General features: G+C 38.8%; 1 protein-coding gene across 1 annotated transcript in view; it reads left to right on the top strand.

Annotated features, from left to right (window-relative positions):
* Positions 1-23072, top strand: part of LOC140545854 (complexin-1) — a 51868-nt gene extending 28796 nt beyond the window's left edge. The window contains exons 3-4 of the mRNA XM_072668870.1: positions 12665-12840; positions 18962-23072. Coding sequence (XP_072524971.1) covers positions 12665-12840; positions 18962-19159 — 374 coding nt within the window. The 3' untranslated portion in view covers positions 19160-23072. The remainder of the gene's footprint in view (positions 1-12664; positions 12841-18961) is intronic.
* The last annotated feature ends 2289 nt before the right edge of the window (positions 23073-25361 follow it).

Here is a 25361-nt window from a genome sequence, read left to right as displayed (position 1 = left end):
CTCACGATTAAGCAAGCACACCAAGAAATGATGCCTACAGAATCACCTAATTCAACATTCATTTTTTGAAAAAGAAAAAATATTCATAATAAAAATCTGTCCAGCCTTTATAAAGAGAGAAATGTCTTTGTACTGAAATAGATGTGCTTCCAAACGAATGCCTATTCATTTTCCACTGAAAAGTCTTTTTGCCAGTGCTGTTCAAAGCTGAAGAATTCTGAAAATGCTCAAGGTTAGCAGACAGTAAGCACATCAAAAGAAATTGAACATGAGAAATTGTCATTCTTTTATTCATGAATACTGGCAATGTCCTGAATTTACTTTTGTTTAAGTTTCAGCAATAAAATGTGGCTGCCATCCCATAATCTTCATTGACAAGCAGAAGAGTTTATCTTCTTTACATTTTCTGACTGACAATTCAAAAGACTGTGAAACGTGATGTGTTTACCCCTCTCTTCAATCCACATCAAGGCTATACACTCTACCACACATCCCTTCCACACTACAGTCTAGATGTTCTGGACCACGGTTGTAACCAGTTATGAAAACATTGAATTGGTTTTTTATTACGTAGGCTCTCATCTTCTTCAGTGGGAAACACCTTGCAACTTGTGTTTTAAACTCACTTCATGCTGATTCATCTGATTCACTTGCTCAAATAACACCTGCCTGCTTGTGTGCACATGTGGCTGTGTCCCAATAATACACTGAAACTTTTTATCCTACAGATTCTGTCTGATCTGTTGCTCCTGTTACATAATGTTACATAATATAATATTACGTTATATAAATAGATATTTATTTCCTTCAGTGTTCATTGTGCATGCTGTTCATTAGTCTTCAATCATGTGGACCTAAAGAAGTTCCACTTAAAATACTGTAATAATGTAGAACAAGAGATCTAATATAGATTAATGATCTCTGGCAAGATCCACACCTACTTCCAGACGGAAATATCTTGAGCCCTAAACAGACACAGAAACAAATCCAGAGAATGACACTATGCTATGCCAATACTCTGCGCTCTGTATTGTGTTTTTATTGAGCTTCCATGCCTTTTATTCATGCTTCTTGTGGCTCATCATTGGCCTCAGTGGACAAAAAGGCTATTTTTGCCACTTGATGACTCCCACGTGACCTTAGATACCCTTGGAACAGAGGGCGCCACACAATGCGCTTCATATTCCCCATGATTAATGATGGTCTTCATAAAGATTTTACACTTCTGGCTAGCCTGACACAGCAACAGAAGTCAGAATCAGCTCAATCAGTTTCTCTTCACAAACACTCTTAAAAATAAAGGTGCAATAAATATTTTTTGTCATTTTAAGATTTCTGACAGATTATCATTTAATTTTTAATCCATCAAGTCAAAGTGTCATTTCAGTTGCAGATAATTTTTTATCAGTTTATCAGTTTTTTATAATAATCAGTGCCTTAAATTAGCAAAGTTTGCTTTTAATATTATTAAAATGTCTATATAATATAATAATCCTTTTTGATCTCCCAACACTCCCAAAGCAACAGAAAATACCTATTTAGATAAGATTAGAGATCATTTTAATTACCAGCATATTATTTTTGAAGAGATATATGTGTGAAGAACCTTTTTTGAAGTTTAAGGAATCGGCATATAATCTAAAGGTGCTATGCCAGTTCAAAGGTTTTCATATAACAGTACACCTAGCCAAGAACCATTTAGGACGCTTTATTTTTGAGGGTGTATCTTCTGTATTTGTGAATCTAAGTGAATAGAAAATGTGCTCTAGCTGGGGGCTCCCTCAGTAGCTTTCCTCACGTTCTCTTTCATCTCCACTGCTTAGCTGAAAATACCACCTGCACAGTGAAGGGCAGTCAGTGGGCAAGAATACGAGCACTTTGAAATTTCTGAATTCACTTTAAATAATCCTGTCCCTGCCTTCCTGCCATAACTCCATAACTCATAAGCGCAGTGACATGAGAGTAATAGGCTGCAAGTGTTGGCTGAGACCCTTCACAATCTCTGGCAGTCAACCAAGTGTACCTGCACTGCCTGAGACTGCGGCACTTTCTCCACACACGACTTTCTGCACCACATGAGCAGCCTTATCACCTCAAGCAGGGACTAACGAGGGCCATGAGACAGTGCTTAAAAAAGGCACTTTCTAGGGATACTTGTAATGCTAAATCTGGCAAGGAACCTGATGTGCCTTTCTTATGTGCTGTGGGAGATATATTGCAGTGGTGATGTTTTAATTATGAGGGATGTAACAAACTCTCAGAATTTCTCATTGATTTCATATAATGTGTTTTGTATTAATACATTTTACTTTATTACATACTTAACATTACAGAAGTTTTTACAATGTTGTACAAAATACTACTACTACTATGTGTGCTCTTTCTGCTATTTCAAGGTAAAAAGGAAAACGGTAGATGGTAGATCCTAATTGTGGGCTTACTTGTTTCATATTTATTGTAGATCAGATAATATTATCAATTAAACAACAATGTAAAATACATCGTAAAAATATTTTTTTCTCAATCATTGTATTTAAATTATTAATTAAATTAGTTTTAATGATGTTTTATTATTATTTTTGTTAAAACTATTGCATTTACATAAGTACACCTATTATTAATTTATTCAGAGTACATCAGTTAACCCCCCACTCAGTGCTCTCTCCAGTAAGCCTACACAAGTTTACCCCATGCATTCAAGCTGTAGTTATAGAAAGATGCTTGGACTTTTGGAAAAGGTTGGACTTTCTGCAGTGCAGCGCAGCCAGTCAGAACAGAGCTTGGTGACATATACCAGCCTTAAAAGCACAGTAACAAAAGTAACCTCTTGATGGTCAAGTGAAAAAAGGATAGATAAAGTAGATTTGATAGATAAAATCACATGGAAGTTAAAAGTGGACCTCAAGGAAAAAATACACACAAATGTAGGATATGAGCTCTTTATTTGAGAGGCTTGTTGTCAGTGATGCCATTGATGGTTATTTTTATTTATTGCTCTTTTGGGTCTTTTAGGATATAATGAACCTTGAAAAAAGCCACAGAAGTCATGTTGTAAAAATCAGACAACATTTGAACTTAATTGAAATTGAATGTAAAAGAAGGAAACTCCTACATTTAGATGTATTCATTTAAAATAGATGTTCATTAAGAACCTTTATTGGCATTATACTTTATACACTACAACAAATGGCTGCTCTTTCCATATCCCATTTTGGAAAGACAGGGTCAGAGGGTAGGGTCATTCCTGGGAGCTATTGCACCTGTGGAACACAGAAAGTTGCCTACTATGCTCAAGGGCCCAATAGTGTCAGGTAAGCAGACCCACATTATCAAACCCACACGACTGTGATATATATATATTAGCATGGTGGCAAATCTGTTGTTGTGTCCAATTTGCATTGTTTTTGATTAGCTACAACAACCATTTAGCTCAGTAGCTAAACATTTTAAACTGGAAACTTCCTATTATTAAGCAAATCTACACAAACTGATGTGACAAGTGGTATATTAGGCAGCAAGTGTACAGTCCGTTTTTGAAAAATGTGTAAGCATAAGGATCTGAGTGAGGGCCAGATTGTGATGTCTACACGACAGGGTAAGAGCATCTCCAAAATGGCAGGTCCTGTTGGGTTTCTCTGGTATGCAGTGGTCAGTACCTAACAAAAGTGGTCTAAGAAAAGACTACCAGTGAACCAGCAACATGGTCATTGGCATTCAAGATTCATCGATCATGGAGCAAAGGTTAGCCTATCTGGTTCAGTCTCACAGAAGAGCTACTGTAGCACAAATGACTGATAAGGTTAATGTTGACTCTGTCCTGAGGAGACCATGCCTTATTGGTTCAGAGCTGTTTTGGTTGCATGAGGGAAACCTATACAATATATCAGGCAGGTGGATTTAATATTATGCCTTTCAGTGTATAACATAATGAATAGGCCATTGGCTATGATGGACTTGTGTGCCAGTTCACATTAGATGGATAGGTGGTTTGAGCCAGTAAAATTGCCTCCACCACCAGAGATGTTTTAGTTTAGGCTCTCACAATCACTCCCATATTCCCAGCACATTGAGGGCTGGCTGTGGATGATAATGGCAAAGAATCGTTGATAAAAAGCCCCATGATGTAGCTCCTGCCATTTTCTCCCATTTATCCTGGACAGATTTAGAAAGATACGCTGGGCTTTCTCTATCCCAGGTCCTCACCGAAAAGAAAAAGAAAACCTTGCTCTCATTAAAGCACTTTCCGCTGGCCAGATCCCTCACCATCCACTTCAGGCTGTTGTAATGTAACACTTAATCCCCTTCACCTGTCCTGGAAGACCTATACATAACTCCAGTCAGGCCTATTACTTTCTCTGCCTCATAGTAACACTGTTTCAGCTGCCTCAACATGAGAGATACTATGTGCTATCACAGGGAATAGGACAGTTGAGGAGAGCAGACTATTTTAATGCATGTTAGGATTTTATGTACTGGTGCATGTTAGAGACTGGATGATATAGGAACCTCTGTAACACTATAGTAATCACCGGCTTTTCTTTAAAGGAATGGTCTCATAGGCTTCCACTGAGGACTGAGGAATAGTAAGAATGGGCCTTTACAAGCACCAGCCTAAAATAAATCCGTATCATCCCCAGGTTAATCATGAATGAATAGGGAGATATATTTGCAAAGCAAATTCAGCGTAAAATTATTATTATCTTGTAGATTAGGTCATATTCTGTCCTTCAATGCAGGGCGGTAAAGCAGTCCCAGATGATTTTGAACGAGTTTATTGTGGGGCCTTCTTTTAAGATGCAAATATTAGCTCAAAGAACTATTACCAAATATTGTGTCACTGCATTAGGGGTAAAGTAGAGTTTCTTAAAGAAATTCAAAGCTGTCTCATCTCCCATGGAAACCTATGGGAGATTATTGGGAAACCCACATTTCACAACAAAGCTTTAATAAACTGTAAAACCTTATTTTATTCCTGAGTAGTCCTGGAAATCTACAAACTAGGGTCTTTATACACCTACCTTGTTGGGTCTAGACCTTTAAACAACTGAGTTTAATCAATGTCAACTATAGGGCAATGTAGCCTACATAGGTGATGACGATGGGTTGTAGGTATATCATAAGAAGTTACATCACACAGCCTGCTATACTATAATGTGAACCCAAAACTAATCAGATTAACAGTGTAACAAAAAACAAAACCTTGGTTCGACGGTGGTTCAAACTTTCAGGAGTGAAAAGTGGTCTCTCTCAACTCAGCAAATGTGAGGCAGTGACTTTTAAGAGGTACTTTTAATATTACTCCAATAACCAAAAATGTTAACTCCAGAATAGAAACTGTGTCATGCTCCATTTTAGCCGGCCAGGAAAAAGAGGTGCCATTGCCTATTAGGATGTTCTGAACTGGGTTACCATTACAGAGATATATCTGGAAATTATTACTTGCAGAACTGCTGTTATTGCAGACCCTCTGTGGATAAAATCACATTCTAAATAGTACTCAAATTGCAAAACTTCCCCAGGTAAAACACATCGAGCTCGAACAGGACTTAAGCCATAAGAAAAGCTACAACGAACCACAACCCCCTACTCCCTCTGTTTTATGACTTTCTGTTTGTCCAAACTTCTAGAGATTCCTAATTCTAATATACAAAGGGTGCTTCACCTATACCTGCCCTCCAGTGCCCTGTCCAAAGGAGATCATGGCTGTCAGTGAAGTGTTGGGCGTGCTCTCTATGGGGGAGGGTTATGTCTCAGCGGGGCGCAGGGCGGGGCGCTGGGCTCTGCTCCCAGAGCAGGTGTGACTAATGACAGATGGAGGAGAAGGAACACACAGTCCTTGAGCTGCTCCCGCTGAAAACACACGTGCCTCAGCTCCACGGGGACACCGCTGCGTCCCTCACCGTCCTTCAGCACACAGTCATGACCTTCACTGCACACACACACACTCACACATGGTCAAACAGAGACACACGCCTGCAGAACACACAGATGTCTAAAAACACAGACAAAAAAAGGAGCGCACAAATACATAAAAAAACAGTCTCCCAACTATTTCTCAAACACACAGAATGGCACAGTTTGTTCTCTTCCACCCACACCCTCTCACAGGGACAACACACACACACATACACACACTCAAAGGCAAGAGGACATGCGAGCCATCAAGTAGGCCATTTCCATCATTTTCTCACTTTCACTTTCTCTCTCGCTGTAACACATGCACTGCAGTCTTTTACATAATGTAGGCCATTTTAAGCCGTGATTGAACTTCTCCAAATGAAATCTCTTTTTCTCCTCTGCCACTGGCCTCTGCTTCTCAATGACAGGGTCTACATCAAAACATGGAGTACACTTTTCAAGCCAGACAGCTACAGCACAGATAGAGTAGAGGAGACGCCGTGCTTGTTATTGTATGTTTACTACAGAAAGCCTTCAGAGACTCTTACTGAAACATGATGGAACTTTTTAACACTGCTACCAGTGGCACACACCTTTGGCCAGCCTGGCTAACCCTGAAATGTTTTGATATTTACATTTCTGACAAAAATATCAGTACTGTTTTTTATTACAGGTTTTAAATGAAATATAACTTACTTCTAACTTATTTTTTCAATCTTTTCGTCCTCAAATGTTTACTTTGACTGAAATCTAGAAACACTACAAATGTTTTCTTAGATGTTTTATTTACATACATTGTAAACACTTTTGTGCTCTCTTGGTTAGCTGGAGTTACATGAAATATTCTTCTTAGACTGACTGCAAACATGAGGGAACCGTTTTAGACTCTTCACAAATAGGTAGTTCACAGAAAGAGACTTTTGTAAACTGTTTGCTAACAGTTAACATAAAAGGACCTTTCTAGAAAGAGCATTGCTAGAGTGTTTGCTAAAAGTTAATATGAAGGAACCTTCTTAAACCATCTTCTTAAACTGTATACTATTAGTTAATAGGAAGGCACCATTTTAGACTTTTTGCCAATAGTTAACAGGAATGAGCCTTTCTAGACTGTCTGCTAATATTTACCATCAAGCATCCTTTGTAGACTGTTTAACACAGTCTCTATGCACAATCACACTGCACCCACAAACCTTTCCCCACCCACACTACACATGAACTCACATCCATCCAGTGCCTTTTGTAAATATTCTAAACATTCAGGTTATATCAAACCTGTACATTTAACTGCTTTTACCAGTGCAATATTGTAAATAGAGAGTATGTATAATGTATGCATATGTATAATATAAGTAAATGTGTAAATATTCAGTATTTCTATTTGTAAATTTGTATTCTTTTTTGTACTACTGTGAGGGACGATGTACCCACGTTTTTCAATCACCTTTACACCTGTGTAATGTGACAGGACAATAAAAGTGATTTGAATTGATTTGATCTGACAATACTTCAAATCAAATTCCAAATCATAATATTCTACAGTGAACATGAAGGAACCCTTTTAGACTGTTTCCTAATATTTAACATTATGGGACCTTTTTAAGCCCCTTTCAGACATGTACAGTAACCCAGAACCTTTCCGGACATTACCCAGAGGAGCTGTATGTGTGAACACAAATGTCTGACTCATTTGTACTGGACATTACCCAGACTTTATCGTGCCAACCCCCTAGTACAAAGTCCAGGTAATGTCTGAGTGAGCCCACGTGTGAAAAGATTAGGTAATTTTCTGGTGAATTCACAGTGGGTTGTGCCGTGCCTCCTGCACACATGCTGCCTCTTGCCTGTTGCACGCAGAAGATTTCCTGTAGTGAGAACATGGCTGTACACTCCGTCTGTGGGCAGCTGCGGCAATGTCTGGACCTAATTCTCTGGACATGTCTCTGAGTTCGCATGTGAAAATAGCTTTAGACTGTTTCCTAATAGTCCACATGAAGGAGCCTTAGATTGTTTGCGAATAGTGACTGTAACTTCAGGGAACCCTCCAAGCCTATTAGCTGGTGCAGTTAACAAAGTGAGACCGCTCAGGCCTAGTTAGTCGTAGCGTTGCTAGCAGCTCTCTATGAAGAGATCTCTCATAGGAGGGTGAGTGCACTCTGGCTGACGGAACTTCTGCATGAGTGCTTGCGCAGTGAGCGCTGCTGCGCTATACCGCAATGCTGCAAAGACGTCTGGGACACGGCTGTCTCACTTGGCGGCACGGCGACTTTGTCACGATCAGACAGGCTAATTAGCCTTGAGAGCTCAGATTACCAGTGCTGCACGGCAGAGGAGCAAAGACAAGAGAGAGCGATGCAAGAGAAAACAGCTTTAATTAAAAACAGATAATGAAACACGCAGGAGCTCAGACAGGAGAGAACATCGGTGTGGATATAATCATCAATAACACAAGCAAGCAGAGAGAGATCTAGAGAGCGGAAAAACATGAACCCGCAAAAATCAATTGGATCAGAATGATCGCTTGTCTATGTGAGTGTGTGTGTGTGTGTGTGTGTGTGGAGGGAGTTTCCTCATCAGCCCTGTCAAATTTGTTTGGTTATTTGACAAAGCCTAGGGCAAAGTCTGCAGAGGAAAACTATCAATTATTTTGGCTCAGAGAACAGAACAGCAAGGAATGCAAGATACTTTTACTTTCATACCAGTGCATAATTGTGGGACCCTCAAATAAGGAGACCACATTAATGTGGGAGAATGTGTTGACACATTTTTTGCTCACCGATCGTTATTTGGGAGCAGAATGTCTGTGGCGCAACACTGTTATTCAAGCATCTGTGCATGTTTTAAGAACATGCCTGGAGGCAAAATGTGGAACATAGGGAAAGCACACCAATGAATCTCTGCATTTAACTATTGCAGTCTACAGAGAAGGCTAAAGGTGTTCCATGAGCCAAGGGTTATATTAATGACAAAATAAAATAATGCAAGAGAATCTGGGGCTTTTTTATAATTTCTTGTCCCTGATTCAAATGAACAAAAGTCTAACCCAGAGCACATTTTTGTGGACCTGCTGTCCCCTGCGGGCATGCTCAGGCAAGGCATTCTCTACAATTCTGCAGTGTTGTCTCTTGTCCAGTTATTGATCACACTAACACAGGAAGAGTGGCACCACCATGCAACATGATCCCCAGTAATAGCTTTGTAATTCTGTAGAAGCTACGCTGAAAAGTGCACTTAAAAAGTTCCACTGCAGCGGCCTAAGCCAGCTTGTTAGTGTGATATCATAAAACCTGCCGCCTCATAATTGAGCAATATTTTTAGGTCCTGATACATGTTCTGACTTAGTCTAAGTGCATGCATTTTGATATGAATGCCCTAAGCTGCAGGGTTTCCCTACACTGGCTTTTAGTAGCAGCAATAGCTCTGTAATTTTGTAGAAGACAGCATTTTGTTGTGACATCATAGAAACAGATCTCATCATAATGAGTGCAATTGTACCGGGTCCATTTAAAAAAGATACACTGACATTGAAAAGTCATAATCCGGCTCGTTACTCTGATATTATACCATATCACATCATAATGGAGCGAAGTTCGCAGGCCCAGCTACATGTTCTGACAACCCGCTACTCTAAACTGCAATGTAAAAAAGCCTACACTGATCTAATTCATCATACTTGCTTAAAACTACAATCTGTAATTGTGTACAAGCTACAATAAAGGTTCACTTAAAGGGGTTCCATTGTAGTAATGAAAGCCATCTCACTGTTGTGACATCACAAAAGGTGTACCCCATTATAATGAAGCAATATTACCAGATCCAGCCACATATTCTCACATAGTCTAAGTCCATGCAGTTTAATAGGAATGCCCTAAGCCCCAAGTGAGGCATCTGTTTCCCCAGGCTGGCTTGTAATAGCAGTAATAGCTCTGTAGTTTCATAGAAAGCAGCACATTGTTGCGGCAATATTACCTGGTCTATTTAAAAGTTACACTGAAGCTTATTTTAAGTCCACTTAAAATATCCCATTATGGTGACGTGAGCCAACTTGTTATTGTAAAGTACCATGTCTCCTCATAATGTAGTAATTTAACCATGTTTAGCTACACAAGTTCAGCTAGACTTAGTCCACATTTAACTGTAAATGAATGAATCTACATCAATAGCTCTGTAATTTCACAGAAGCCAGCTCATATTTGTGACATCATAATGCCATACCGCATCATAATGGAGCACTTTTCGCAGGTCCATAAATCTGTAGTGCTGTGTTTTCACTTGCATCCTCTTGCTTGTTGAAACAGATCCCAATTAGCATTCTTGCTGATTAGCAGTCTCAGTGCATGTAAAGGCGAGAGTGGGCGGCGACCCCAAGGTCACAAAGGCCTTTCATAAATTCACGGTGGAAAGCAGATGGACATGTGCTCACGCCCTCCCTTCAGAGGGACGGGCGGCGCGGCCTGTCCAACCTGTGCACAGATTGTGTGTGGATGAGCGGTCGGGGCTAATGGTGAAGTGGTAAGCCCTCGGCCGGCTTTTTTTCTTTAGCTTCTGTGCTGTCAGGGAGGCCCCAGTCCTCATTAAAATCAATTTCCCGAGCGCAGGAAGCAGGAGGCTGTTGTCACGCAGGCTGAGTGTGGGACGAAGGCGGGCCGCTGCACCCCTGGGCTGCTGGGTAAAGGCACCCGGCTTCCTCCAGCTGCCAACATGCGACCATCAAAACTCCTGCACTAAAACGCTCATACATTTACATGGCCCTCTGTCTCTCCTGCATTCTCAAATAGGCTGAGTTAAATGAACTCCTGCAAGAAGTTTAACTTACTCCTGTGGAAGTGAATTACAGTCCACACGTTTGGACTCCAAGCTTTAACAGAATATCACCAGCTTGGATGCAAATAAAGGTATCCTATATATTTAACGTTTAAGGGAACCCTGACTGTAAGGGAACCCTGACTGTAACACAGTACTTGAGAAATACAATAAAATATAATGTACAGATCAACTGGAAATATTTTGTTGTATGAATATACCTCTAGTACATGGCTTCACGTTTGTCACAATATACTTTTGTCATCATATAATTGTACTAGACCCTACTGAGAAATTTTTTTTCTTGAGTGACATCACACTCTGGCTAAATCTGGAGAGAACAAATTATATAAATGTGCTAAATTACATATTAACCTTACTGTTCCTCGCTCAGTGGACACATATTGTTAATAATAAATGTAATATAATTAATACTATAAATATTTTTCTTCACACATTTTTAATGGGATCATTAAGTATATTGAGGTTTACATATCTTAATGTTCAGATGTATATGAAGAGCATTAAAATGAGAGCATTAAAGTTATTAAACAAATTTATCCCAAGATCCCTATGGTGATCAAATCTCTCACTTGACAGTATTGTAAACAGAAATATGAAATATAGAGATTAAAGAAATGAAAAAGCAATTATAGTATACTGTAGAATGTATTATATATCAATTGAATAACATTTAAAATAGAGAGTGAAAGTGTGAGAGCTGCTGTTGTCTAGTTTAATATCTAAACTTGGTATGATAAAAAAGATATTATTAATATGTCAAGCACCATATTTTTTTAAACCGTAGCATAACATTAATTAAATGAGTGTCTAAAGAAGTAACTTTGAAGGTACTTTGGGTGACATGAATGCACACTGCATGAATTCCCAGAATGACTCTGAGTGCACAGTTTGGTTTATTTTTCACAGCCTTTTCTCAGTCTGAAGTGTGAGGATGGACGGAGGCTCTTTTAGGAAAGCCCCTTATTTCATCATACTAGAAAACAAGTATGACATTTCAGCAACATTAATATTTGGTCGTTTTGACACGAATCAGTCCTGCAGTTTATAGTTTTCTGGTGAGAATAGTTTAATGAGATTAATGAGATTTCTTTTTTAGTAACATCTGGCACACGTTTCACACACTGCTGATGTGTACCTGAGGACATCCTCTGAGGAGAAGCTCAATGGTGCCTTTCCCTGTGCAAACTGAAGATGCTACTTTAGTGTGAGGAAAAGCATTGTCTCTGAAGTCCATTCCTGCCACATTGTTCAGTCTGTATTATTATTATTATTATTATTATTATTAATAATAATAATAATAATAATAATTAACATTAAAAGAGTATGATTGTAGGAGACTATAACACTCTTGAATGATTTTAATAAGTTGTTTATTACTGTCTGCTAATTAATTTAATATGCCAGTCACTATGCTATACATGTCAACATCAGATACATTGATAGTGATGACACAAACCACATGTTCCCTCTGCCCAGTAGTGCGATGTCAAGTCAATATCCCGTTCAGAAGTGAATGTGGCAGTCTCTTTCGCCCAAGTAGACCTGTGTTTTACTCATTAGCACTCTATAGAAATCCTAGAGCACAGTATAATCCAGAAGAGGACTACACCTTAATACATCATCTGCTAATGTTCACATTCGGAGACATTAACAAGCACTTCCTGCATGATGAATGGAGGGTTGAGGTAATCAGAACTTATTATCTGTTCCTCCTAAATCCTGCGGACGCTCTCGCTGTGTTAATGCAGTCTTTTGTTGCAATGTTCTTACCCATTGTCCCTTTCTGACCCACTGCCACGTTCCACTGTCCCATTGAAAAAGATGGAGGTGGTCACTACAGGGGGATATAAAAGAGTCGAAATAAGTGAGCTAATTCTGTCTTTTTAAAATCCACATTGTCACTTATTCACTTATATATTTTTTCCCTCCTTTTCCCATAAAGGGGCGACCAAAGACATGGGCAAAATGCTGGGAGAAAAGGAAGAGAAGGATCCCGATGCCGAGAAGAAGGAAGAGGAAAGGCAAGAGGCTCTCCGGCAGCAGGAGGAGGAGAGGAAAGCGAAATATGCAAAAATGGAAGCAGAGAGAGAATCAATCCGACAGGGCATCAGGGATAAGGTAGGAGCCAAAAGGAGTCATTAAACTCTATTATCTGTATTTAAGAATCATTTAAGGCCTCAGTTGAAGTTCTTTAAAGTTAATTACTCTGAGGTTGTACAATCCAATACAGTATATTTTGGATTGTGTTTGTTATTTTTACATAATACATATATTATTTATTTATATATAATAGTTATTGAGATTGATTGCTTATGTTGCCAATTACCGGTAATGCAAAAGGATGAGCTGTGTGATTTGCAGTGTTGAAGACATTACTCAAACAAGTAACTGATTATCTTTGACTTTACTAATTACTGACATTCCTTAACTATAGTGTTTTTTTGTTTTTGTTTTTTTTGTTTTTTTTTTACTGGAAAATACATAGGAATAGCTAACAGTCCAGTAATTCATATAGAAGCAAAATCATTAAAATAATAAATGGCCAATATATACACATATAGGTTTTAAATAATAAAGTAAAAATTTGGAAAAATATAGTTGTCATGTCCAGAAAGAACAACAGGGCTATAGATGACTAAGAAGGATGTAGACCTTGGAGAACACTAATATTATAAGGGTGGGGCATTGATACAAATATACTGTAAAGAGAGTATATACTGTTAATTTATCTCGTAATAGCTTCATTTTTCTCTGTAGTCTTAAAATACTGAATAAAACATGGACATGTGTGTAACTAGTGTCATGTGGCTTATATTATTACATTACCCTACTTCATATTAAAGTTAATGCACATAAAATAAACAAAATAAATACTATTAATATGATAAGTGACATTCGCGTTTCTGAGCAGATTAGTTTGGAATGCTTCCTGCATTTGAGTTAAAAAGTGTGCTTTTTTATGGTGTGTTATGTATTGGGTTGGAAAGGCCCTGGGGCTGCTTGTTTTGGTCGAGAGGAGAGGGAAAATGACAGCTAAGCCTTGCCAAGCATTTCGCTGTGGAGAGAGGGAGAGGCTGACTCTGCTTGACTTCCCCTTCTGAAACTGCCACACAGCCTTTTTTCAGCATGACACCACCGGTGGAAAGGAAAAAGTAAACATGGGGGCTTCAGTACTCTCTCTGCTCCGGCAGGGATTTAAAATCACTTCACCAAAGTTTGCCTTTGCTAAATGAATTATTACGGCTTAGCTGACTATCCTGTCTATGTATATATGTTGTCAAATGATGCTTTTATTCACATTCAAGACAGCTATCCCCAATCGGGAAATATTTTATGCTGCACTGACAATACTATCGATTGCATTGTTACTCGAAATGGGTTACTAAATGATAATGGATTATATCATTGTTATCACTGGTTAAGATAACTGACCTTCATTCAATAAAGCCAACTAATGTATTTAGTGTTGTTACTGACATCCCAGCCAACATGCTTATGTGGGGCTCACATGAGACATGTGGAACATGAGCTAGATGGGTTCCAGGGCATATTTTAGTCATCATTACAGCCCACCTTAATTTCACATGGGTCCAACCCAGATGGGGATCATATTTAATTCATCATTGTTCCATCACTGACCCAGGAGGGGAACCATATGTAGGGCCAAGATTGAACTTAAGAAAAAAACTCTGGTTCCCAGTTGGGCTACCCATACAGATTTTGGAGTCATTTTGGAGCATTTCTAAATAAAGAACAACTGCTAAATTCACATTGTCAAAAAATGAAAAACAGCTAAATTAAAGATATACATTATACATTATCTTTGCATGACAGCCATGATAAGTTATATACAGTATGTAATAATAAATGATACATAAATACATAAAATAGCCATTTTACAGTTCTGTTACAACATAAAAGTAGCTTCTGACTGATGTGTTATCCCATACTTTCCCATTTGTTGTCCTATAATGTAACGTAATTTATAGCTGAATGGTGTTCAGATACACTGAACACTGAACATTTAACCAAGTTCAAGTTCCAAGTACTTGTGCTCATCTAAAATTCGCATCAATGCATCAACTGGAAATTTTAATGTATTTGAATTTGACTTTTTTCCATTGTAAATTCATGAGCACGGTCATATTACGCATGATTTGTCACATCATTTAACAGATAACATTCTTGTTTTCCTTAATCTTCAATTACAGAGTAATGACATTTTCCTCACCTCTAATGCATCTTCTGGATTTTAATGTAACTATGCATCACACAGGGGGGGATAACATTACCAAGTAATACCACAGCTCACCTCTTCTTCCCACCGCATGAAAATGCTAAGTTAGCTCAGAGACTCTTCTCGATACTAGATTTCACTCAGGAAAACACATACGATTCTTATTCATGTTGACTTAAACTTAGACACAGATTCTATGTCCACTATATGTCCAAATGTTTGTGGACACCCCTTCTAATGATCATCCAACACCCTGACATCACTGACACCCTCATCGCTGATTGCAATTAAATCCTCACAGTAATGTTCCAATATCATGTAGAAAGTCTTCCCTGGACAGTAGAGACAGTTACTCCAACAAAAGCGGAATAAACTCTTTTTAATACCCTTGATTTCCGAAGAAACAATGGATGAGCAGGTGTCCCAATACCTTTGTCCATACAGTGTAGCTTATAGCTGTTATATGACGAGGTGGATTCCTGCAGTTAATGGAATGCATGCATGGCAGCACAAAACTGCATCCTACTGTGAGATAACCAAGTTTGATTAGAGCAGTAAAACTGGAATGCAAAGCAATATGTATTCATCACGCTAAAGACGAGAAGAATGATTTGGTCAATTTACTCCATGGGTCTAATTTACCACAAGCATTCTGACTGTGTGTCCACACTGGGGGAGGATGTGACTGAACTGCTGAGGATGCGGCATGCACTGAACATTTGCATTCAGCACCCAGTTTCAAGAATCCCTTTATAAGTAATTTTAAAAACAAGCCAGCACCTCCGCACCATCTAATATTGGAGAATATTGAAGGGATTTGGAAATTATGGGATGAGTAAAATTATGGGATGGTATTAATTGCTAGCAGATGAGTCAGGAAAGGCATATAATCATTGGAAGGATGGGTGGCAGCTGAGCCCCTGCTCACATTTAATACCATTGCACAAGTATTCACCCCCCCTTCCCCCCCCTTTGCTATTCATCCTATTTTGTCTGTGAAACAAACAAGAAATAAAACAAGAAACCTGAAAACTTGCATAACTATTCACCCCATATTCAGTCAATCGTGGGGTATGTTTTGGGGTCTAAGTCTAGCATATCTATCCACTGGCATTTTTGCCCATTCTTCAAGGCAAAACTGCTCCAGCTCCTTCAAGTTGGATGAGTTCAATTTTTGTACAGCAATCTTTAAGTCTGTCCACAGATCCTCAATTAGATTATATATATTGATATATATATGATATATGTGTTTTGTCAGTAGGATTTTCAGTGGGATCTGTGACAGGTCAGAGTTACCAAGGCACTGCAGAATGGATCAAGAAGAATGGCAATATAAAACACAATTAGGCTATTATACACACAGCCCGGAGGGTAGTTGTACAAGATGAAGGCAACGTGGCAGAGGCTCAAACCCCTTCTGGCGTGTATCTGTATACACAGCCTGAAGCAAACATTTATCTAGTCATCTGCTTATCCACTTCTTCATAGTCAGGGTCATGGCAGGTCTTGAGCCTGCCTAGAATCTTTGGGCGCAAAGCAGGAATACACACGTAGAGCACAACACACATCCATTCACTGATACCTAGGGGCACTGTAGCATAGCCAGTTCCCCTACCATGTGTTTTTTGGAGGTGGGACGAGACGCTTCACAGACAGCGGCCAAAGCAAAGATCGAAAGCCACAACCCCCGGCTCCTTGAGCTATGCAGTATACACACACACACACACACACACTACCTGCTGTGCCGCCCTAAAGCAAATATACATAAATAGGAATTCACACAAGACATTGTTTATTGTTACTCTAATCAAAGCCATATTACAAACTGCTTCACAATCACTGTGATGCTCCACTGAGCTGTAATTAGGAGAATAGGGTCTGTTACTCCAGGCCTAGCACACCAGAAACACACACATGTAACCTGCTGAATTATACAAGACAACACTTGTGAGGACTGTGTAACACTGCATAGCCCAATATTTGTGTAAAATCTTGTATTAATAATAATATTGGTCTACCACGTCAGTCCATATGCGTCTTTTACTTTCAGTGACGGTTCTGTATCCCTCAGCTTGTCCAGAAATTATATGCCAATTCTCACATAATGCTGCTGCTTTAACAAATCAACAATAAGCTCTAAGTGTTGTGAATTTTGTTGTGTGCATGTGCTTACTCTGATCCATCACAGTGCATCCAACAATAAAGTCAGCATAGCGCTTGGTTTATACAGTGCTAAATGAACATTCCAAGAGCATACAGAAAAGATTTTGAATGCATCCTAGGGTAAATAACATGTACATTTTTATTCTTCACCGTGTTCAGATATAATTATTTTAGAAAATTCTTCATCCAAATGTTCCAAGAGTACAGCACAGAAACTAAGACATGCAAAAATAAATCAGCTTCAGTCTTTTCTCCTGAGGCAGAAACAAAGAACAAGTGGACCATTTGTCATTTAAGCACTCGCCTAATGAAATGGCCTTCCCTGCCAATATTTGGCACTGTGTTTTAATCAGAACGTTTAATTGTAAATGAACAAGTGTGTGTGATCTAAATGAAGCTGAGAAAAAGCTCAGAGAATCAGTAAGCTAATTGTCAGGACAGTGGAGTAATCAGGCAACTATGCCAGGTGGCAGTGTGCCAAAGACATGGGCATACAGTTGACTCTACGCCAGTGTAGAGGTAGGATTTTTCAGCCATCTTTTACAAATTCAACCCTTCTTTTGCCAATCGGTGATTTCCAAAACATTCATAGGTAAACCCAGTCTGTGACCGCTACTGCTCACGGGTTGACTCACTGAGGTAATCAGAAGAATATTGCCGCACTCTTCTCCTTTATGAATTTTTGCTTTTTCATTTCCGTCTTTGTTCCCCTTCTCTCCTCATATTCACACTGTAACCTTATTAAATCACAAGGCTCACTTTAATGGACTCTTTGCAGTGGGGCTGGTTTATTAGACCTGACTGTCATCACTGATGTTGGTAAGCTCAGAGGAATCTCTGACAGGGCGTGCATTCTTTATTCAGCTGTAACGTGTCTGGACATTTTTTCTGGACACACAACAGACCCCACTGACAGAGTCCCCACTGACAGGGCAATTTTTTATTGGACCCATTTATGTAGTTCTAGTTTTGGGTTTTTTTTTTATTATTTGATCTGTGAGCAAAATCACTTACTAAATATTTTAGATCTGTAAATATTTCAGTGTTTAAAATCTTAAATAAATCAACAGAAAAACTAAACAAGCCAAATTAAATCTGTTACATAGTTCAGAAGAAGTTCTGTGAGACCACAAAACTGTAGTAATTTTTCACTGATGCAAGCTGAGCTCTGAATGAGCATCTGTGCCTGCTCTGAAAAAAAAAAAAAAAGATTTGAAGGGTCCGTCACCGAATTCTGACCCTCGGTTCGATCATCATTAGGGATGTATGGTATTTCTTTCTGCATTTTTCTTTTGTCTTTCTGCAATATGTGTATTTCATTATTTTAATTTGGTTTCTAGAGATATGTAGAGTGATGAAACAGAAGAAAGAAAGTTTGGAAACTTTCAATAGATGGTTCTTCAAAGAACTGTGTTTGTACATGAGGTGTTTGTAAAGAATCATTGAACCTCCAATACTACACATAAAAATAAAGGCTTCAAAGAGTTCTTTTTTAGAGTGATGCCATAGAAGAACCACCTTTGGTTTCATGAAGAACTATGTCTGTGTGTGTGTGTGTGTGTGTGTGTGTGTGTGGCTTAATCAAGTTAAGGTTTTAAAATGTTCTTCACACTTACAAATCTCTGATCTTTTCATTATAGATCCAAAAGTTGTTCTTCTATGGCATCACAAAACCCTTTAAAGTACCTTTATTTCTAAAAAAAGGCTTTTGCTAGAACCAAACTCAGTAGGAACCCTTTTGGATAAGCTGTGGGGCAGAAGGGCTGCTGTGTTGTATCATGTAGTAAGGCATGAAAAGGAAGACGGACTGATGAGTGTTGTTGCTGTTGTGTGTTGTAGTACGGTATAAAGAAGAAGGAGGAGAAAGAGGCGGAGGCACAGGCAGCCATGGAGCAAGCGTCCGAGGGCAGTCTTACCCGTCCCAAGAAAGCTGTGCCCGCCGGCTGTGGGGACGAGGAGGAGGAAGAAGAAAGCATTGTGGACACCGTCATGAAGTTCCTCCCAGGTCCACTTGTAGACATGTTCAATAAAAAGTAACGTCATCTTGAATATGTTGTTATTAAACCTGTCATAATCGTCATTACGTCCACCAACCCTTACCCTCCACTCACTCGTTTTAAATGCTCTGGACTCGTGGCCAGCGTGCCATAACATTTGCCTTTACCTTTGAGTTGAGAGCACATATGTGATGTTTTAAAGGGAAAGAGCGAAGACAGTGTGACCAATGCGCTAAAAAAAACGTATGTGATGTTGTTCCTCAAATTAAAGACAAATCGAATGCCAGGTTCCCAAACAGTCCAGGCCATTGAACGACAACAGTAATTACCCAAGTTCCACCTATTTTGTTTGTAAATAGACAAATATAAAAAAAGAACTATATGAATACCAGAATATATATATATATATATATATACACACACAACGACTAAGAGAAAAAGCCATAATTTTAACTTGGAGAAAGTCCTCCAAATCATATCGTATTTTTTGATTAAAGTTTGCTGTTCTGTTATTGATATTATGAATTATTAATCAGTTTGTGTGGTAGAATTGTATATAACAGTTTCCATTTATTCATTTAAGTTCCATTCTTTAACCCATCCTTTCATTCACTGCATTGACGTGTATTAAATTCTTATAATTGGAAATTTTGTGCAATGGAAGTGAGCGGAAAACCATAAGTCCATTTTTTTCCTTTTGTTATTCAAGCATGAAAATGATACATTGTGAATGCACTGTATGTCATTTAATTTGGCATTTTTGGAGGAAATACATTGATATTTACGGCAATAACTGCTTTTTTCTGATTTCATCTCATAGTTGCCACATTATAAACGTAAAACCATGTTTTCAAAGCTCTTCCTTCAGAAGTTGCAGTGCGTCCCTCATGACTAAGCTCATTGTGCCGTCCATCTCACTCTGTAAAATGGAATTCACTGACTGATGTGGATTCAGGGGTGTTAAACAGTCCCGACTAGATGGAACCACAGAGCTAAGTGCTGTGTCGAACTGAAGTAGCTTAGCTGCTGCCGAAGAACGCTAGGGAGATATTGAGCGCATACTACTACAATTGGATCAATAGGGCTATATATATTATATATATATACATATATATAAATATAAATATTTAATCGTCATCTTCATCACCGCTGTACAGTAAATAGATTAATTCAATGTTTACATTTTTATTTATGTTTCGAACCACAACCACAAGTTGTGTATACACGCTAAGTGAACAGACAGTGACAACAGTGCAATATTTGTTTTTTTGTTCGAATGAAGATGTCCTGTGTCAGTTGGTTAATTAAGGGAACGCTATCCCAAATCAGCAATAACAGACAATCTTCATCATTATGTATTCAAGCTTAATTGATTAATTAGAGAATGTTCATGTGCAGATGATGTGTCGTCTTCCTAGTGCCAGTCAAGCTAAAGACTTGAGATAAGCCTAATGAAAAATGCATCTCGGAGAGGGAAGTAGGGAGTGGAGAATTCGTTTTATTTGTGGGTGTGAATTTCAGCGTAGGCTAGCAGCGTAGGCCCTTCAAAGGGTGCTGCGTTTAAGGTCCCTGAGCCGCCAGACTTTCATGTTGCTTCACGAAGCAGTGTTTCGGCCTGTGCTTTCCTGATCGTTTTAGGTTCTTTCTTTGTTTAAGTTGTTATTGTACGCGTCGTTGTCGTTGTTGTTGGCGTTGTTGTTGCTGTTGTCGTTGATGTCATACATGTTGTCGTTATGGTCCGTAGTCGTGGTGATCGCTTAGCCAAGAAGGAAATCAATGGGTCTGAATCCCTTAAATACAAGGGACAATGAGGTAAAAAATAAGCTGTATGTGAAGCCTGCTTTTTCTTACTGTCATTAAATTAATCAGCTCAGTGGCTTTATAGGCTCACATACAGTAACGCTAACCCTCAAAGTACTGTACATAACGCTATTTAACACACAGTAGGTAACGAGTCAGTACTAGCTAGTCTATATTCAGGTGATATCATAAATTGCACGTCATCTAAGCATGCGCGTTTCTGAATTCCTGAACTCCTGAGCTTAACAAATGCCTATTATGTATACGTTTGGGGATAAAGAAGAGGTGACGTAGTTAGCTATCGGCTGCCACTGGAGTGCTTTAAACATTCCGAATATTCCAGACATTCCATTTGGCCCTTGCTGGCTTCCCAGAATTCTTGGATCAATATTCCAGCTTTAGATGATTTTGTGCATCTAAATGAAAAATGAAACCCGGTGTCTCTGAAAAAAAAAATCTGAAGGAGCCGTTACTTCACTATTAGAACTCTGAAAGGCCTGAGTCGAATGATGTGGTGTAGTAACACATACATACACAAACACATACACACACACAAGTAATCTCTACAGCTATATGACCTGCCATGTACCTCTCAAAGCCACGAGTTCAACATGTAGGATATTACTGTGCTCGCCTTCCTGCAGCGTGATTGTGCGGTGACAGTGTCCATCTAGAACCGAACAAACCAGTCTGTCGCTAAACTGCTTCTTAATTGGTGGAAATTGCGAGATATAGATTAGCTGCCAGTCATTCTCCAGCTATATTTTAAGATCTTACTGCCACTACTACTCTCATTAGTCCAGTGCTGAGGCCGTTTTTTGTGAAGCGCAGTACTTGCTGTGTGCTGGATCAAGGCGTTAACAAAAATAGGTTCAGATCTTTGAGATAAAAAAAATAAATAAGCCTGCCATCATTCACGAGTATGTCATTAGTTGGACATAACAGAGGCGTATCCAGAGCACAAATACTACAGTGTTCTTCAGTATCCGTATAAACTGCCTTCAGCTTCAGTCGTTGTCGCTGATTACATATTGTGGCCTGTGTGACTTTATACTTACATATACTTTGGTGAGACTGCCTAGCCTAATCTCCATCCATAACACGGACACTGCCCATCTCCTCATCAACTATGTTTTCTAAAACCAAAGAGTGGTCTTCTTTGTGATAGAACGTTTCACTGTTTTTTGTCATTTTGCTCATTATTTCTGGTGTTATTGTAAGAGGTGTTATAGCTTCATTTCCTTTTTAGTGTCTTGGTTCATTTGGAGTTTTTGATTTGGTGTTTTTTGCCATTCTCAAGTCTAAACACTGTCAGATAAGTGCAAGTTGCTTTCTAGAATGTGACAAAACTAAGAAATTCCTCTTAGTTCAAGACTGGACTAAAAGTCCTGCTGTTTCACAATTAACAGCTTTACTCGTTAAAGCATGAAGAATGCATTCTTGTTAGCAAATACATGGAACTTCTGTTGATAATCTGTGACCCAGACGGCTTTGTGGCTTTGTGACAATTTCCACATCATAATTTTGTCAAATTTTGCTCAAGGCAAATAATATATAACGCACACACACACACACACACACAGAGTATGATTTCTCAAGTTCTCACCTTTCTCTTCTCAGATGCTCAAAGCATTGAAAAAAACTGCCTGAGAGATCTCTATCTAATCCATTCTTGTGACCTGAATGTAAGTAAGTGTGTGCTGTTCCTCTGCATTGTCCTTCTCTGTGTCCTTCTCTGTGCCGATACAGATAAACGGTTCTTGCTGTGGTTTTTATGTCTGTAACTTCTTCCTGTTCCTATCTTTTTCCGGTGGTTATATATTTGGGAAATATGTTCCTCTGTAAGAATATGTTCCTCTTTTTTTGGTGATTTCTTTTCTTTTTTTGTAACTGTGGATAAAAAAAAGACTCTCACTTTTCTCCCTCTCTCCTTTCCCTCTCAATCTCCTTTGTTGACAAAAATTGTATGCATGCATATGGTGTGTGCAGTAGGCAAGGTTTGTAAAAGATACTTCTGTGTGTCTTCGGTGTTCCCCCCCGATCGCTCCACCTGTTAGCCCCCAATGCATGCTCATTTTAGAATGATTTTAGAACTGTAACATTCCTGCCAAAATGGAATCACCGCACACTGAGAATAAAGTGATTTCATATAAGCGCTCATGGTCCTGTGTTTCTGCTCTCCAGCCGGGGGCTGCCGGGTACCGCGCCCGGCAAGTTTTCTTGAAAGCGGAGGGAGGGATTCCCTGAGTATCTGGCAGTCCCTCTGCGGCACGCGCTCTGCGGCGCAGCCCCCGCTCTGTTTTCTACCAACATGGAAATCAGATGCAAAGGAGCCAGCGTTACGCAGATCTTCAAAAACACTGAACTCTGAATGTGGAGACAAATCCTGATCCAATAATGTTTCATTTTATTTTGCCTATTTTTTTTTCCTAGTTCCCTCCAGCTGGATAAACAACATTCAATATTCCGTTCAGCATGGTTGTTCTACATTTTCACCTTTTTGTGACAAATTTAAATAAACGTCAAAAAGGGCTGTCAACAGAATGTACCGTGTCGTTCAAATGATGATTGGATCATCTTGTCCTGAAGATTAAAACTGCTAATCATGTTGCAAAGAAAGATTCAGGAAGGGCTTCAAACAAATGCAAATTATGGAGTCTCTTCTGACCTAGACATGACTGAGCTATAGGTACCAGCTCCTTGTACATCAAAAAGAAGCATTTCTTTTTTATTTAAATGATGGAGAAGTGTCCTTCCAGGATCGTGAAGAAGGGCTTTGAGATTCGACCTTGAGTAGACATATTGTGTTGTGAAGTGAGGATTTTTCAATAAAGTAGGCATCCGTGCTGAATTCTTCTTTAAAATAACAAGTTCAGGGATTACAACTGTGAATTTTCCCCCTTCAAACATGGCTCTAGTAAAGCAGCATCCACTGAGCCACAATATTAAAGGGTCCATACCATGGAAAATGACCTTTTTTAAATGCTAATACATTGATGAACTGTATAAATACTGTTAACGTTGTAAAAATTACCATTCTCTTCCCAGCCCATATGGTCCATCTAAACTGCAAAACAGTCCTTCTTGATTAGATCATTTACATATAGCCAGCTGTTCATCCATTAAAAACACAAAAACACAACTCGCTTAATTCTAAAGGATAAATGATTTCAGGATGGTGGGAAAGGACTTTGACATTAAACATATTGTGTTGTTGTGAATGGGAATTTTTGTATTACAAGGACCTTCCCGCTGCATCCTGCATCCAAAAAATATGCCTGAACACAGCAACCCATTTAAAAAGCTTCTAGTAAAGCAGCTCGCCTCTAAATTTACCCACATTCAGGGTGCATGGCGTCCACTGAGGCTTTGTTGGAGACATTGCTAGTGCTAGGGGAGCTATGAATGGGTATGATAATTAGCAGTACCAAATTGGGTGAAAAAGAATAAAAAATTGACAAGCAAATAAAAAAAAATATTTTGGTTTAATTTTTTTTTAAATGATGATCTGTGTAAATGCTGTTAACATTTCAAAATGCACCCCAGTCCATATGGTCCATCTATGCTGCAAAACAGCCCATTTTGATTTGATTTTTAATCATGGTTTGATATCATAACAACACATTACATATTGCACAAGGAGCAGTACAGAGCAGCCAGTCACAGTAGAGTCAATTTACATATATCAGCCTTAAAGACACAAACAGTAACAAAAACAATTTGTTTATTACTAAGGGATAAAGAGAGGTGGTGAGAGAAGTGATCATAATATGGTCATAAATGATTTCAGGACTCTATGGAAGGTCTCTGACATTCAACCTTGAATCAATCTATTGTGTTGTTTGGAATGAGCAGTTTTCAATACTGCAGCTTTCTCAACCCAAAAACAACAACACATCAATGAAGAACCAATGAAGTGTGTTCATTTCAAGTAAAACATTACATAATTACCACTATTTGCAGTTAGTGCCTCTTTCAAAAAGGCTGTGGTAAAGCAGCTTTCCACCATTCACTACCCAGTCCACACAGTTCATCTAAGCTGCAAAACAGCCCATTTCGATTTAATCATGGAGTGATGTCATAACAATACATTTACATGTGTCTGCTTGTTCAGTCCACAGCAATTTAGAACTCCCATTAACACTGAAATTATAAGCAGGGTTATTAGTGTGTGTTTCAGCCTGTTCTTTTTTCCCAACAAGGCACAATACAGAGCAGCCAGTCAGAGCACAACTCATGTACATATATCAGCCTTAAAGACACAGCAAAAAAACAAAAAACACCTTGGTTAAATCTAAGGCATAAAGCAAGATTGCAAAGGGTCATTAGAAAATGAAGTCTGGGTGTTTGTAATACACAAATGCATGTTACAAGAATACAAGAAAGATGTAGAACACAGGCCCTTTAATATACCACTGTATGCAGCCTGTAGGGGTCAGTTT

This window comes from Salminus brasiliensis, chromosome 2 (genome assembly GCF_030463535.1).
Source record: "Salminus brasiliensis chromosome 2, fSalBra1.hap2, whole genome shotgun sequence".
NCBI classification, from domain to species: Eukaryota; Metazoa; Chordata; class Actinopteri; order Characiformes; family Bryconidae; genus Salminus; species Salminus brasiliensis.
The sequence above is the reverse complement of the archived record's forward strand: the minus strand, read 5'-3'. Positions and strand labels throughout refer to the sequence as shown.